The sequence below is a fragment of the Trichosurus vulpecula genome, chromosome 4, assembly GCF_011100635.1.
Source record: "Trichosurus vulpecula isolate mTriVul1 chromosome 4, mTriVul1.pri, whole genome shotgun sequence".
Classification (NCBI taxonomy): Eukaryota; Metazoa; Chordata; class Mammalia; order Diprotodontia; family Phalangeridae; genus Trichosurus; species Trichosurus vulpecula.
In genome coordinates, this window is record NC_050576.1 from 155,082,580 (window position 1) to 155,098,496 (window position 15,917).

Genomic DNA, 15,917 nt, shown 5'->3' on the forward strand with positions numbered 1-15,917 from the left:
TACTTATACATTTTCTTTTTTTTTTTTCCATGAGTTACAATGGCCAAATAATTTATCATCAAGTGGCTAGCCTACTGACAATGAGCTTTTCTGAGGCTGATGAGCTTTTCCATAATTAGCTATACTGGTCCTCAGTCTGTTTTGGGGACCATACTTGAAACCTTTCCAACATGACCAAAACCACCAGAGCTTGTACCCTGGTGGTATATCCTTTGAGAAGTTAAGGTCACCTGTGGATTACAATGAAGCATCATGATAGGGTTTGGTGGAATGGGAAAAATGAGAAAATATTAAAATGAAAAACTGATAGGATTTTACTCCTGACAAGCAAAGGGATTGGAGGGGTAGAGATGGTAGGGAAAAGCCAAGGGTAAAAAGATCAAGGACTCAGAGCTACCAGGGATCTTAAGAAATCATTTACTTCAACCTCCCCCTAAATGCTGGGATCTCCTCTAAACCCATGTTATCAAACTCAAATGGAAACCCAAGGCAGGATCCCTGCAGGCAGTATAATGACTTAGTTTTAAAATGTAATGTTATCTATGTTTTGGTATATTTCTCTATATTTTGTGAAGTATTTCCCAATTACATAAATCATTCAAAACAGATTTTATACCTCTGGCTTGAAAACTTACAATGATAAGGAATTTATTACCATAAGCTATTAGAAAGCCCTTCCTTATTCCATCAAAATTTATGTCCTTGTAACTTTCATTCATTGATCTAAGTTCTCCCCTTTGAAGAAAAAAAGTTTACTTTTTGTTGCTTATGACAGCTCTTTAAGTGTCTGAAGACAGCTATCATGTGACACCTCTCTTCAATATTTTCATTTTCTTCAACCATTTCAAATACACCATAGATTCCAGGCAGCTATCTCCAGATAAAGAGATGCTCCTGGAGTACTGAAAGTCAACTTTTCTCACTCTACCTACAACAGCTGCCGCTTTAATTTTTAGATTTCAGATGTTGCTCCTCAAGCTGCATAGGATCATAGATATAGGGCTAGAAGGGAGCTTAGAGATCACAAATACAACCCCCTCATATTTCAGATGAGGTAACAAGGGCCCAAAGAGGTTAAGTGACTTACTTATAAGATCAACACAGCTAGTAAGTAGCAGAATCTAGCAATGACCCTCAAAATATGGTGCCCAAAATGGGCACACTACTTCGGATGTGGAATAACCACTACTTCACATACTATCTGACTATTGTAGAGGACAACTGAAGTATTAGCTCCCTGGATTTGGACACTATGAACATACTAACTTAGACCAACAATATATTAGCTTATCTCACAGTAAACTAAAAATCCCAGGGTTTTTGCTCACTAAGCTGTCAAAACAGGTTCCCTATCTTATGATTATGTAAATGTCATCTTCTGGGGTTTGCCTTATTATTCTAGCACTGAGGATAATTTGGAATCCTGATTCTGTCATGCAAAGTATTAGCTTTTGATAAACTGGTACTTATCCAAGGTATGCTCATACAGTGCTTTAAGGTTCACAAGACTTTAAAGTTTAAAGACATTATCTCGTCTGATCCTCACAACAACTATGTTTGGGAGCTGCTATAATTATCCCCATTTTGCAGACGAATTAACTGAGGCTCCAAAAGATTACCTAACTTGCCTAGGCTCATAGTTAAGTATGGGCTGGAATAGATGGTTGCTGAAGTTGCCTCCAACTCCTGAATTCTGTAATTCATGCAACATACTCATATTTGTAGCTATCCAGCATCAGGTTACTGTATGTTATTTATTTTTTAATCTATCTTCTCTTTCTTTTTTGTGTGTTTTTCCTCCATCAAGCATCAAAGAGAAAAAGGACCCTGATAAGTGATCACCCTCTTTGCTTAATGAGCTAAATTAACAACCATTCCAAACCCCAGGAGCTATCTATGTGTTATTTTATTACTAATACTCCTGAGTGAAGGAAAAGATTTAAAAATTCTACTTTACCTACCTATGTGGGAGATAAATGGCATGAGGGTTGATACCTTTTAGGCAATCTAGGATTTGTAGAACACCCTGAATTACTTGGAGGAAAAGAGTTTTGCTCTACATTCCAAATCATAATGATAAAAATCTGAAAAGGCCTTGAAACTCTCCTTATCAGTTTTCATACTTTGCTCTCCTGTGAGAGATCAGATGTTTTTTGACTACTAGCCAACCATAAACAGTTTCTTTTTCTGAGTCTTTTGCAATCTGGGATCAAAATAGGAAACAGTATGACTCAGTGGATCTAGCAACAAGGGAAACACTCAACACATCTGAGTTCTGATCCCAGATCTGTCACCATCGCCCTGAGTAAGTGGCTCCCTGGCAAAGGCACTAATGCCCTTTGTACTTTGTAGGGTTGGACTCACCTCACAGGGACAACATAGAAAATAGCAAAAGATTATAATAAACCAACTCCCCAAAATGAATATCAAACACATCAGTAACAAGATGTGTAAGTGCAAAGGTGAAAAGACCCTGCTTCCTTGAAAACTGCATTTACTATTCCAAAATATTTTATGAGTTTGCAAGATTATCTGGGGTAGAAGTTCTTAACCTGGGGTCCATGGATAGATTTCAAGGGATCTATGAATTTGGATAGTAAAAAAACTACATTTTTATTTTCACTAACTTCTAACTAAAATTTAGCATTTCCTTCAATAATTTAAAAACATTATTCTGAGAAGGGGTCCATAGGTTTCACCAGGCCACTAAAGGGGTCTATAACACTAAAAAGGTTAAGAACCCCAGACAGATCTACAAAGAAGCAAATCTACTGAAAGTTATTTATCACGAAAGGGGAAAGCTTTTAAGTAAGCCGATATATTTTTGTGCTTTGATGGATATATTTATTTTAAAAATAACTTTGAACAATTTTTTGGAATAATTGTTTTGCTGAATTTATAAGAATATGAGGCATTCTCCAATTGATCAGTGATAAAAGGATATGAAGAGGCAGTTTTCAGAAGAAAAAAATAAAATCTATAGTCATATGAAAAAATGTTCTAAATCACTATTGATTAGAGAAATACAAATTAAAACAATTCTGAGATACCACCTCACAACTATCAGATTACCTAATTGACAGAAAAGGGAAATGACAAATGTTGAAGGGGATGGGGAAAACAGAGACACCAGTCATTGTTGGTGCTTTCCATTCTGGACAGCAATTTAGAACTATGCCCAAAGGGCTATAAAACTATTCATATCCTTTGACCCAGCAACACCACCACTAGGTCTGTACCCCAAAGAGATCAAAGAAAAAGGACCTATATGTAGAAAAATATTTACAGTAGCTCTTTTTGTGGTGACAAAGAACCGGAAACTAAGGGGATGTCCATCAATTGGGGAATGACTAAAAAAAACCATGGTATATAATTGTGATGCAAATACTATTTTGCTTTAAGACAAGCAGGATGGTTTTAGAAAAACCTGGGAAGACTTCTATGAATTAATAAGTGAAGTGAGGAGAACCAGGAGAATATGGTACATAGCATCAGCAAGATGATCAGCTGTGAATGATTTAGTTATTCTGATCAACATAATGATCCAAGACCATTCCAGAGGACTTATGGTGAAAAATTCTGTCTACCTCCAGAGAAAGAACTGATGGCCTATGAATGAAGATTGAAGCTTTAAAAAAATAAACTTTATTATTCTTGGGGGTTTCTGGTCTGCATTTTCTTTTGCAACATAGCTAATATGGAAATGTTCTGCATGACTGCACATGCATAATCTCTATCAAACTGTTTGCCTTCTCAAGGAGAGGAAAGGTGAGGAAGGGAGAGAATATGGAACTCACAATTTTTGAAAAAGCAAATATTAAAAATGTTTATTTCCATGTAATTGAGAAAAAATAAAAATTAAATGTAAGACAATAATAATAATTGTTTAGCCGGTGTATCATTCTTACTCTTCACAACAGCCATGCCTGTTTTTCTTTTCTTTTCTTTGTTTTTTAAATGACATCTTAGGACTATTGCATAATGGGAAAATTAGAAAGTTAGGCCTGGGGTGTTAATCCTGAATTGCTGCTTAAAAAACAAACTCAGTAAATGAATACGGGCAAATCAACCTCTCTGGTCCTTAGCTTCCTCATCTGTAAAAGTGAACTAGGTGATCTCCAGCTAGCATTATCAGCTGTCCTAATGGTTTCAAAGTTCAAACACTTGACTCATTAAGCCTAAAGAAAAAGTGAATGTTTAACAGAAGATACAAAAACAACAGTTTTGCTTTAAAAGACAAAGATAATCCTCTTAAAACCAGAAATTTGTGAGGGATACAGGAGAGTTAATCAGAATGCAAACACTATAGACCATGGGATCCATCATCTTCACATTAATCATGTTACAGAAGATCTAAAACCACCTGGAGAGCTGACAAATCTTTCTTTCCCAAGTGTACTATGGCATACCTCCAATAGAAGGGCAAAGTCACAATACACAGAAGCTGTGCTTTCAACTATTCAGACTTCAACACATTACCACTCATTACAAACCCTTTTCCAGCTCCATTTTGTGGTCAGTCTTCCCTGATTAGAATATAAACTCATTGAGGCCAGGGATTGTCTTTCTTTTTGCTTGTATGTGTATCCCTACAGCTTAGCACAAATCCTGGTACATTTTGTTGTTGCTCAGTCACATCTGATTCTTCGTGACCCCATTTGGGGTTTTCTTAGCAAAGATAGTGGAGGGGTTTACCACTCCTCCTCCAGCTCATTTTACAGATGGAGGAACTGGGGCAAACAGGGTTAATTAACTTGCCCAGGGTCACACAGCTAGTAAGTGTCTAAAGGTCAGTAGGTTAAAAGACACAGAGCTGAAATCAAACTGTTACCTATCATATCGGGGGCAAATATTTAAGTACCTAAAAAAGGCAGTGGCTAAAAGTGGTTTTTGCATATGGAAAAAAATGGGAGGGGGAAATGAGTTCCTAAGTCATTCATTTTAATGATTATTAATACTGTACTTGAAGTAGTAAATTGGTCAGTGTACATAATTAAGAAGTTAAACAAGGTGTGATTAAAAATAATATAACCAGGATGGAGGCTGATGTTAGCAATCAGATAAGAAAAAAGCCCACAATGCATTAAGAAGCAGGGATTTTATTGTTCAGAAGCCAGGAAAAAGTGACTAAGGTGATAGAAATAAAATCCACAGGGACTTAACTTTATGTAAAAGTCACACTATAATGTCAAGATAAGAAGGAAAAGACTTACCTAAAGCAGTAAAAAAAAAAAATAGAGAGAAAATATTTTTAAACTGTTTTGTTCAGATAACTGGTCAAAATATGTGAACAGATGGTTTTCAAAGGGAGAAATCCAAGTTTTCAATCATATGAAAAAATCATCCAAAGCATTAATAAGAGAAATGCAAGTTAAAATAAGTCAAAAGCTCCACCTCACACTCATAGATTGACAAATATGGCTATTGTTGGAGGGGATATGGATACATACTAGTGGAGGTGTGAACTGGTCTAGCTATTTTAGAAAGCAACTAGGAACAATACTCAAAAAGTCATTGAACTGTGTGTAACCTTTGACCCAACCATACTACTACTGGGCCCATACCCTAAAAGATTTCCAAAAAAGAAGAGAGGGACACATTTAAACAAAAATATTAACATCCGTTCTTTCTATAGTGTCAAAGGGTGAAAAAAGGGGGAGTTAGGGAATGGCTGAACAAACTATGGTACATGAACGTAATGTGTGCCACAAGAAACGGATAGTTTCAGAGAAACTGGGGAAGCCTCGTATGAACTAATACAGAGTGAAATGAGAAGAACATAGAAAACATTTTATAATAACAACAACAATACTGTAAAGAAAATCAACTTTGAAAGACTTAAGAAAGCTGATGCACAAAACAGCCATCCAGATTCCAAAGGATCAGTGCCGAATACTTTACCAACCTCCTGACAGAGAAGCAAGGACCTAAAGGTTCAGAATGAGGCGGGCGTGCGTGCACACACACATCTGTGGACATGGCAACATGGGTAATTATTTAGCTCGATTATGCTTTGATCTTTCATAGGAATGGGGAGTTCACTGAGGAGAAAGGAGGCTAGCAATGAGTTTACCATATTTTTTTAAGTTTGAAAAAGGTCACTGAAGCATTTTTTAAAATGCATAGAAGACAAAAGAATGAAGGTCAGTGAAAAACAAAGAAGCAGGACAGCTCTGGAGAATTTGTTTTACGTTTAAAGTGAATAACAAGCTGTTCATAGCACATTCACCGCTCATGTACAGTCTTCCTTTTTGGATTTATATATGAAAATGCTCATCTTGCTTGGTGTTAAGTTCTAAATAAAAAGAAAAGAAAGTGGCTTCATCCTATGGGTTTTCTGCCAAAGAACATGCAAAATGTATTAAATGGTTCATAGCAAACAGAAGTCACTGATCTGAATGAGTCCCAGTGTGCAGGGAAGCAGAGTGGAAAGAGCAACGAACCCAGATGCAGGAGATCTGGGTTCCAGTTCTGACTTTGCCACCATTAAATCCTGGACAAACTGCCTGACCCTTCGAGGGTTCAACAGCCTCATCTATTAAAAGAGGACTAGATAATCTCACTTTCAGATTCAGAATTCTATGACTCAAAGGAATACTTTTGAAAATAAAGTACTTCTGACTATAAAAGTATGGTCAGGAATATGATTCCGGTTGAATTTATTTGTGATTACCTTCCTTTGGGGAGGAGAAGGTAAAATCTGATGGCCAGAAGCTGCCCACTTAACTTGGGATTTACTGGCTAGATTGCTACATTCCTTCCTTCCTTCCTTCCCTCCTTCCTCTCCCTCCCTTCTACAAAACCTTAAAGCCAGTTCACTCTGAAGTTCATGAATAGGTCCCTGCCCAAGCTCCACTTAATGGCTGCATTTTGGGCCCTGCTGGTTTAGAGTGAACTGTCATTGGTAACTGTTTCTTTTTGGAACAGCAACTCTGGGAGTCTTCTCCTCCCACCTTGATTTTTTTTTCTTTTTTTTCTAATTAAAGGGGCCATCCCTTGACTCACTTCTTAAAGAGGCCTCTTCACTGAATGGGTGTTACCTCACTCTAAGTGAGTACATGAAAAGGCCTGAGCCTAAAAGGGCCAGGGTGTCCCAATGCATCCTGGGTCATCTCCAGTCATCCTGATAAATATCTAGTCACTGGACCTGGATGGCTCTGGAGGAGAAAGTGAGGCTGGTGACCTTGCACAGCCCTCCCTCACTCAAATCAAAGTCAACTGCAAGTCATGTCATCATTTCCCTGATGTCATGGTCCTCTTTGAAAACGAAGGACAAACACAACAATTTGAGATAAAAATTGTTAATGAATATAAATAGGGTCCTTAGAAACCATCTAGTTCAGGTAGCTCTAAACCTGAGGTTCATGAACTTATTTTTAAAAATATTTTGACAACTGTATTTTAATATAATTGGTATCCTTTGTTAATCCTACGTATTTTCTTTTCTTTTAAAGCATTCAAAAACATTTTCCTGAGGATTCCATAGCCTTCACCAGACTATCAAAGAAGTCCATAACACAAAAAAAAGATTCAGACAACATGACCAAAAGAACTGGCTAGAGTACTTGACCTGGAGTCAGGATGACTGTTCAAATCTGGCCTCTGATATTTTCTGGCTGCTTGATACGGGGCAAGTCACTTCACCTCTGTCTGCTTGTTTCTCCATCAGTAAAAAGGGGATAATAATAGCACCTATCTCCCAGGGTGTTTGTGAAGATCAAATGTGGGTGGAGCCAAGATGGTGGAGCGCAGGCAGCAACCCAGCTGAATTCTCTCCACATTCCCCTCCAAACAACTTTAAAATAATGCCTCAAATCAAATTCTGGAGCAGCAAAGCCAGCAAAAGTCAGGATGAGACATTTTTCTAGCCTAAGACAACTTAGGAGGTTGGCAGGAGAGGTCTGTGACACCAGGGTGGAGGCCTGTCCAGAGTGCAACAGCACCAGCACCAGGCCTTCAAAATGGCAGCAAAGCAGCTTCCAGAGCTCTCATCCCTGAAGATAAGGGCAGCAGACAACTGGTGAAAAAGAGATTACAGGGGACCTTTTGCTGGTGCTGGGTGCAACTGGAGCTGACTGACAACTCTATTGCCCACATACAGTTCTGGGTCACAGTTCTAGAACGGAGAGAAGAACTTGTAGTCAGTCACAAGGGGGCAGGGGCTCTGGCACTTCCAAGGCAGAGAAGAGCACTAGCCCTTTCCACTGCAGGGGAGCAGGGGCCCATCCTGGGTAAAGACTAGAGCACAGAGCTGGAGAGCAGTGACCACACCTCTCCCCATACATCACACCACCTTGGAAGCACCAAAAACCTGCAGACTCCCCTGAACTAGCTCTGAAAACAGCAGCACACAAAACTTGACGCTTGAGACAATGCCTTTCTACCCAAAGATGAGCAGAGACCAACTTTAACATAAAGTTCAAAGTCAAGAAATAAACTGGAAAAATTTAAAAGAAACCTCTCCCCAAAATCAACTTGACTACAAAAAATTACTATAGTGGCAGGGAAGACCAAGATACACACTCAGAAGACAACACCAGGAAGACAGCAGCAACCAAAGGATCAAAGAAAAATACTAATTAGACAAAAAAGACTTAATTAAAAGAGATAATCAGGGAAACCATATTTTGCTAAAAGGTACCACGGATAATAAACAATATCAAAAATTTTTACAGCAAGTTTCTCTGATAGAAGGCTCATTTCTCAAATATATATTGAATATAGAACTGAGTCAAGTTTATAAAAATGAGAGCCATTTCCCAATTGATAAATGGTCAAAGGATATGAATAGGCAGTTTTCAGAAGAAGTAATAAAAACTATCTATAATCATATAAAAAAAATGTTCTAAATTACTATTGATTAGAGAAATGCAAATTAAAACAACTCTGGGATACCACTTTATACTTATCAGAAATGACAAATTTTGGAGAGGTCAAGGGAAATAGGTATGCTAATAAAATGTTGGAGTTATGAACTAGTCCAGTCATTCTGGACAACAATTTGGAACCATGCCCAAAGGGCTATAAAACTATGTAATATACTCCTTTGACCCAACAAAACCAACACTAGGTCTACATCCCAAAGAGATCAAAGAAAAAGGAAAAGTACCTATATGTACAAAAATATTTATAGCAGCTCTTTTTGTGGTGGTAAAGAACTGGAAATTGAGAGGATGCCTAACAACTCGGGATTGGGTGAACAAAATGTGGCATATGATTGTGATGGAGTACTACTGTGCTATGAGAAATGAGGGGGGTGGTTTCACCAAAAAAAAAATGGAAAGACCTAAATGAACTGATGCAAAGTGAAGTGAGAAGAATCTGTCAATCACTGTGCACAGTAAGAGCAATGTTGAAATGATGATCAAGTGTGAGAGACTTGACTACTCTGATTAATACAATGATTCAAGACAATCCCAAAGGACTCATGATGAAAAAATGCTATCTACCTCCAGAGAGAGAACTGTTGAACCGAGTGCAAACTGAAGTACAACTTTCTCACCTTATTTTTCTTTTTTCCTGCAATTTGGCTAATATGGAAATATTCTGCATGATTTCATATGTATAATTGCTATCATTTTGCTTGCCCTCTCAGTGGGTGAAGAGGTGGGAGAGAGGGAGACAATTTGGAACTCAAAATTTAAAAAGAAAAGAATGTTTAAAATAAATTTTTTAAAAAAGAACAAAAGAAAGCTCAAACATGGGGGTCTTTGTGAAGCAACGTGCTAGCTGTTATTTCTTCCTTTTACAAATAAGAAACTGGCTCAGAGAGATTAAATAACTCTCCCCACATCATATATCTAATTAGGAGTAGGGCAAGGAACTAGAATCTAGACTTCCTAACTCCAACGCAATGTTCTTTCATTTTTTTTATTTGTAGATCTGAAAATGTCACAAAAATTATCTGCCAGGGCATAAAACGTCAGTATAACTAGGCATTTAAAATAATGAATTCCATCAGGCAACACAGAGACACAGAAGGAGAATTAAAAAGAAAGTTTAACTCTCAACTTCCAGGCAAGAGACACTAACCCATTTTTCATTATGTTTTTTGAGCATTGAATAACAGTCAAAAGAATTAAGTGTCCAGGAGAGGCAGTAGGGCCTGGAGGGATAGGTTACTGGACTGAAAGTAAAACCTGGTTCAAATCTTGGGGGGGACACTTCCTAACTGTGTGACCCTGGGCACTTAAGTCACTTCTGTGATTCAGATTCCTTATCTGAAAAATGCAAATGTTGGATTCAAGGGCTTCTCAAAATTTCTTTCAGCTCTCAATTTTTGATTCTAAGATTCTAAGAATTCAAAGAAATTAAGAGAAGGCCAAAATCAGGAGATTAACCTAAAAAAAAAAAAAAAAGAAGGCATCAGCCATAAAAGTATTTTATATTGCCTCTTTCTAATTTCCTCTTTTCTTTGATCTCCCTGAAAAAGTCTGAAGGTCAATCTGAATGAATTTGATTCAATTCAACAAGCATACAAAGGCATCGTGATAGGCAGTGGGAATAAAGATAAAAGCAAACCTTCTTGCCTACAAGGAGTTTACATCCTATTGGGAAGCCTACAACATCACACAGATAAGTAAATACAGAATTTATACAAAGAAAATACAAAGTCATTTTAAGAAAGGATCAGGAAATGTCTTATGTAAGAGGTGACAAGTGGGTTGGGCTTGAAAGGAGCTAGGGATTCTAGGGAGCTAGAGGTATTGGTAAGGAGAGAACACTGGAGAGCACAATAGGCATTGGGGAAGCTTGCATAAAAGCAGTGAGTTGCCAGATGCCTTATCACATACACAGAATAGCAAATAGACAAGTTAGGCTGGAAGGCAGCATGTGTGAGGGTTAGAAATGTGAAAATCTGGAAAGATAGACCCTAGCGACGTTGTGAATAACTTTAAATGTCAAACAGATGAGTTTATATTTTTATCCTAGAAGCTGACTGGGAGCCTATTAACCTCCTTGAGCAAGGGAGTGACATGATCAGACCTATGTTTTAGAAATATCAATTTAGCAGCTGTCTGGAGGACACACTGGAAGAAGGAGAATCAGGGACAATATTTAAGAGATTATAGCAATACTCTAGACGAAAGGTGATGAGGGCCTGAATTAGGGTGATGGCTTCCTGAGTAGAAAAAACAGATGTGGTGATGAAGCCAATTTATGAATGAAAAAAATCTTTTATTAACAGCTTATTCTATGCCAGAACCCAGTGCTGTGGGGGAAGAATCAAGATTTGTCCACTTGACTCTACCATTTCCTCTGGGGCTGAGGAAGGAAGGGAGGGGGAAAGAAAAGTCAAGAGTTAAGTATGAGTCTGAGGTTGTGAAATTGCAAAACTGGAAGGATGGTAATGCTTTTGATAGAAAAAGAGAAGTGAAGATTACGGGTATGTTAATGGGAAAATACAGTAAGTTCTCTTTTGGATATGTCGAGTTTGACGTACCTATGGAACATCTACCACCGGTAGGGAACCTGAGGCCCTGAGGCCACATGTAGGAGAAATCAATTTGTTCTGTGAAGTTTGGATTCAGTAAAAGGGGCTGCACTTGAGGACCTAGAGGGCCACATGTGGCCTTGGGGCCGAAGACTCCCTACCCCTGAATTCTAGACAAATCCCTAGCACAAAGTTCAAAGGATCACTGATTCAGAACGAGAAGGAACCTTAGAAGGCCAACCTCTCATCTCATGGATAAAGAAACCGAGGCCCAGAGAGGTACGGGTGACTTACCTAGGGACACAATCATTAGATGTCTGAGACAACAGGATACAGGGATAGGGATGTAAGAGCTAAAGATAGTGAAAATTTGACCAGGCTCACGATAGTTTCAAGGACAGAGGATGATGGAGGGATAGAGTAGAAAGAGGGAGAATACATTTAGAAGTAAGGAAGAAAGATGAAAGGCAGAAATTTATGGTCTTCCATGCAAGACAGCTCTGGAACTAATATGCTGAATAGAATATATACTTTAAAAAAAACAACCCAGTATTCATGGCCTAATATACAATCCTTTTTTTTTCTGCTCTTATCCCTATATGGAAATGTTTGTATTTTTTGGTGTTTGTCAAGTTCAGAAGGAAAGAAAACAAAAAAATTTAAATTGTGGTGAGATAAAAATTTCAGTTTTGAATAAGGGAAGGCAACCCATCATTATAGCTAATGGGGAAATGAAGGATATGACTATTTCTCCATGAGACAGAGTAAAAGTAGAGATCATAGGAAGTGAGGAGACTGATACACCAGAAGGCCAGGGTGTTTGAGAGGCATAGCAAACAGGAGTGCTGGATTCAGTCAGGAAGACCTTAGTTTCAATCTTGTCTCAAAGGCTTATTAGTTTTGTGACCCCGGTCAAGTCACTTAACCTCACTCAGCATCAGTTTCCTAATTTGTAAAATGGGGACAATAATAACACCTAGTACACAAGGTTCTTGTGAGGCTCAAATGAAATAACACGCAAATTGTTTTGCAAACCTTAAAGTACTACATAAATGTTAGGTATTATTATTACTACTCCATCATCATCATCAGCATCATCATCATGTCCCTGAAGGATTGGAGTGGTAAGCCATATTCTAAAACCCTTTTGAAAGAAGAATGACCTTGAGAATGACAAATAATAGCAGCTAGGATCTAGATAGGATGATATAGGTAGAAAGACTGTACTTTAAGGGAAAAAGTTACCCAGTGAGGGTACAATGAGGAACAAGGAATATGGTTACTCCTCATGAAAGAAGATGCAACTGGTACTAGAGAAAGTAGTTAGGAATGCAGTGTCTTCTAGGGTAGCCAAATTAGCGGATAAGTGCAAAAAGACAAAAAAGAGGTAAAGCAGAAGACGTTTAAAGGGCAGAGATTCTTTTTTGTTTGGTTGGTTTTTGTTTTAAATAGAAAAAAGGATACATGAAGATACTGTTGCTCTCTTAGCCTAAAGTGCAAGTGGGAAGGTGATAAAATTGTACAGGATGGAGAGAGACCATCAAACTAAGAACGGAGAGGGGTCAAACAAATTCTGGGTTTGAGGATTTTTTGTAAAGTATCTACAAAGCTGAATTTAAGAATAACACCATAGTAGATTCTCAAAGAATAAATGTATAGCAGCTAGGTGGTGCAGTGAGTAGAGCACCAGCCCTGGAATCAGGAGGGCCTGAGTTCAAATACGACTTCAGACATTTCACACATGTACTAGCTGTGTGACCTTGGGCAAGTCACTTAACCCCAATTGCCCTGCCAAAAAGCAAAAAAAAAAAAAAAAAGTTTAACTCCGTTCCCTTTCCTTTCTATCATTTAACATACATGGACAGTTGACCAATTTTAATGTTTCAGAGATCTATGACTTAACACATCCCATGAACTGCCAGGGCAAAAAAAAAAGTCACCAGGTAGTCAACCCTCTGGTGATCAGTATTGATGAATGTAAGTAATGGAGTCCTCAGATAACTGCCTAGGACAGGCCTGGGGAACCTGCAGCCTAGAGGCCACATGTAACCCTCTAGGTCCTCAAGTGTGGCCCTTTGACTGACTCCGAACCTCACAGAACAAATCTCCTCAATAAAAGGACTTGTGTAAAACTTGGACTCAGTCAAAAGGCCGCACCCAAGGACCTAGAAGGCCACATGTGGCCTCAAGGCCAAAGGTTCCCCACCCCTGGTCTAGGACTTAGGTTTATCACCCAGAACGGCCAGGCAGAGCTTGAATCCTACCAACAGACTTCAGGAATCCAGGATCATCTCCATGCCAAGAAAAAGCAGCAGAACAGGACTTTAGTAGAAGGAAATGTATCAAAAGCCAGGACAGGTGTTGTGCAGGTCACCAAGTCAGCTCAAATGACTGTTCAGAGGCCTTGATGTTACAGAATGATGTGGAGTTCCCCTGCATAATTTCACATTTCCCCTTTTTACTTCCCCACTACCTACATTCTCTCTAACCAAGAAGCCTTAAGTTTCCAGTGCAAGTGGCTCTACTATTTCTGTAGTATGCTCCTTGCACAAGCCCTTCTTTCTCCCAAAAAAGGGCTATCAACAGAATAAAGAAGTGACATAACCCTTCAGATTTTGTCTACCTCATGCAAATTAGGCTGTGCTAATCCTAGCCTGATCTCTCCCTTACAAATATTAATTTTACTCACCGATACAGGCAATGCAAAATAATACTGCTGCCAGACACCTAAACACCATCTAATTGCGATTCCTGCAAATTCACTTCACTAACTCAGACAAACCTAGGGGAAAAAAGGTGTGTGTGTGTGTGTGTGTGTGTGTGTGTGTGTGTGTGAGAAATCTCTTCACTTCCTCTCCAATAATACCTTTGAAAAGGAACTTGTAACTAACAAATAAATACCAGAAGTTGTACACACACACACACACACACACACACACACAAAATTAACACTGATCCACTGGCAACATTTGCTTTGTCTGTGAAACATCTCCCCTTATTAAACTGAGGCCAGTAGTGTTCAGGCTTAATGAATGAGTTGGCTCATCTCCAATATACACATAACTTCTGATACACACAGTCCAAAGCCTGCAGAGCTCTTTTTTTACCCTCTCTGAAGCTACAAGAAGATCACAGGTCAGTCTTAATGACTGAAACTAAGAACGCGAAAAAAAGTTTCTCCCTGCCCCCCCTCATTTTTTTCCCTTTCCCCCTCTGAGAATGTGGATTTCAGAGGCTGTGCTTGATACAGGAGATGAAGGCAGGGGGTTGGGGAGTCCTCCTTTCCACTATCCTTACAAAGGGTGCTTTCCCCTTCTGTGATTTCCCTTTCTCCGCTTTCTGCGTGGAAAAGGACATAGCTGACGTCCTTCTAAGAGCACAATGAAGCACGAGGGATGGGTGTCTCGTGGGCTTCGCTCACCGCTCTCCTCAGCCCAGACCGGGAGCAGGACAGGTGTCACTCACACCTTCCCTCCCACCCCCGCCCCCCCCCCCGGCCCCAGGAGCCCCGGGCTGCCCTGCCCTCCTCCCTAGGACGCACCCCACCCTGACCTGCCCCGCCTCGCCGCACCGCACTGCACCCCAGCTAGCCGAGCTCGGGAAAGGTCGAGGAGGGGAGCCTTTAATTTGAGGACGTTTCCCTCGCTTTTCCCGGGTGCCTTCCCTCTTGCCCATGTGAAGGATCGCGAGCTGCAGCAGAGAAGAGCTAGAGCAAGTCCTGAGGAGGGCGGCAGAGGCGGGAAAGCGGCACCGTGAGCGATTTCCCGCGGGGGGCCCGAGGCTACGTTCCCCGGGAAAAGATGCCGGAGGCTCGGGCGTCTCTGGGACCCGCGGCCGCGGTCCCGGGGACATTGGCCCGCGTCACTCCCCCGGGACCCCCGGTCCGATCCCGTCCTCCACTTCCCGCTGCCGGCCCTCGGCAGCTCCCCTTGTTCCAGCTCGGGCCAGGCACCGCGCCTCGGACTCGGGCCGGGCCCCCAGCGCTGCTTGCTGCTGCCTACTCACCGCTGCACTCCGCTGAAGGCTGGTCCCCCCAGTCTCCAGAATGCGGGTCGCAGCCTCCGCCTCCGCCGGCCCCGGGCGCTGCCTGCTGCCGGTGCTGCAGCTCCTGCTTGAGCAGGGACAGCGGCGAGTAGTACTCGGTGCCTAGGGCTCCTGGGTGCAGCTCGGCGGACAGGGCCCCCAGGAGCAGCAGCGCCAGGAGGCGCCCGGCAGCGCCGGCTGCGGACACAGCGCCGCCCCAGCCGCAGCAACAGCAGCCGGCAGGTGCCATCTTCCTTCAAGGCGCATGTGCGACCGACTCCTCTCCTCGCCACTCCAGCTTCCCCGCCTTTAGCCCGCTGCCCGGGCAGGTGGGAGGCGTGAGGAGGCGGGACTAGGGAAAAGAGAATGAGCGCTGATTCCTGGGAGTTGTAGTCCATGGCTCCGCCTGCACGGACCCTCGAAGCCGGGAGATGGAACTACGACTCCCGGGAGGGATTGC

At 40.8% G+C, this 15,917-nt stretch overlaps 1 protein-coding gene across 5 annotated transcripts in view; it reads right to left on the reverse strand.

Annotated features, from left to right (window-relative positions):
* TTC13 (tetratricopeptide repeat domain 13) overlaps positions 1-15,742 on the reverse strand; it is an 86,079-nt gene extending 70,337 nt beyond the window's left edge. For all 5 annotated transcript variants that reach the window (XM_036755126.1, XM_036755125.1, XM_036755124.1 and 2 more), the window contains exon 1: positions 15,440-15,742. In XM_036755126.1, the coding sequence (XP_036611021.1) occupies positions 15,440-15,707 (268 nt within the window). In that variant the 5' untranslated portion in view covers positions 15,708-15,742. The remainder of the gene's footprint in view (positions 1-15,439) is intronic.
* Between the last annotated feature and the right edge of the window lie 175 nt (positions 15,743-15,917).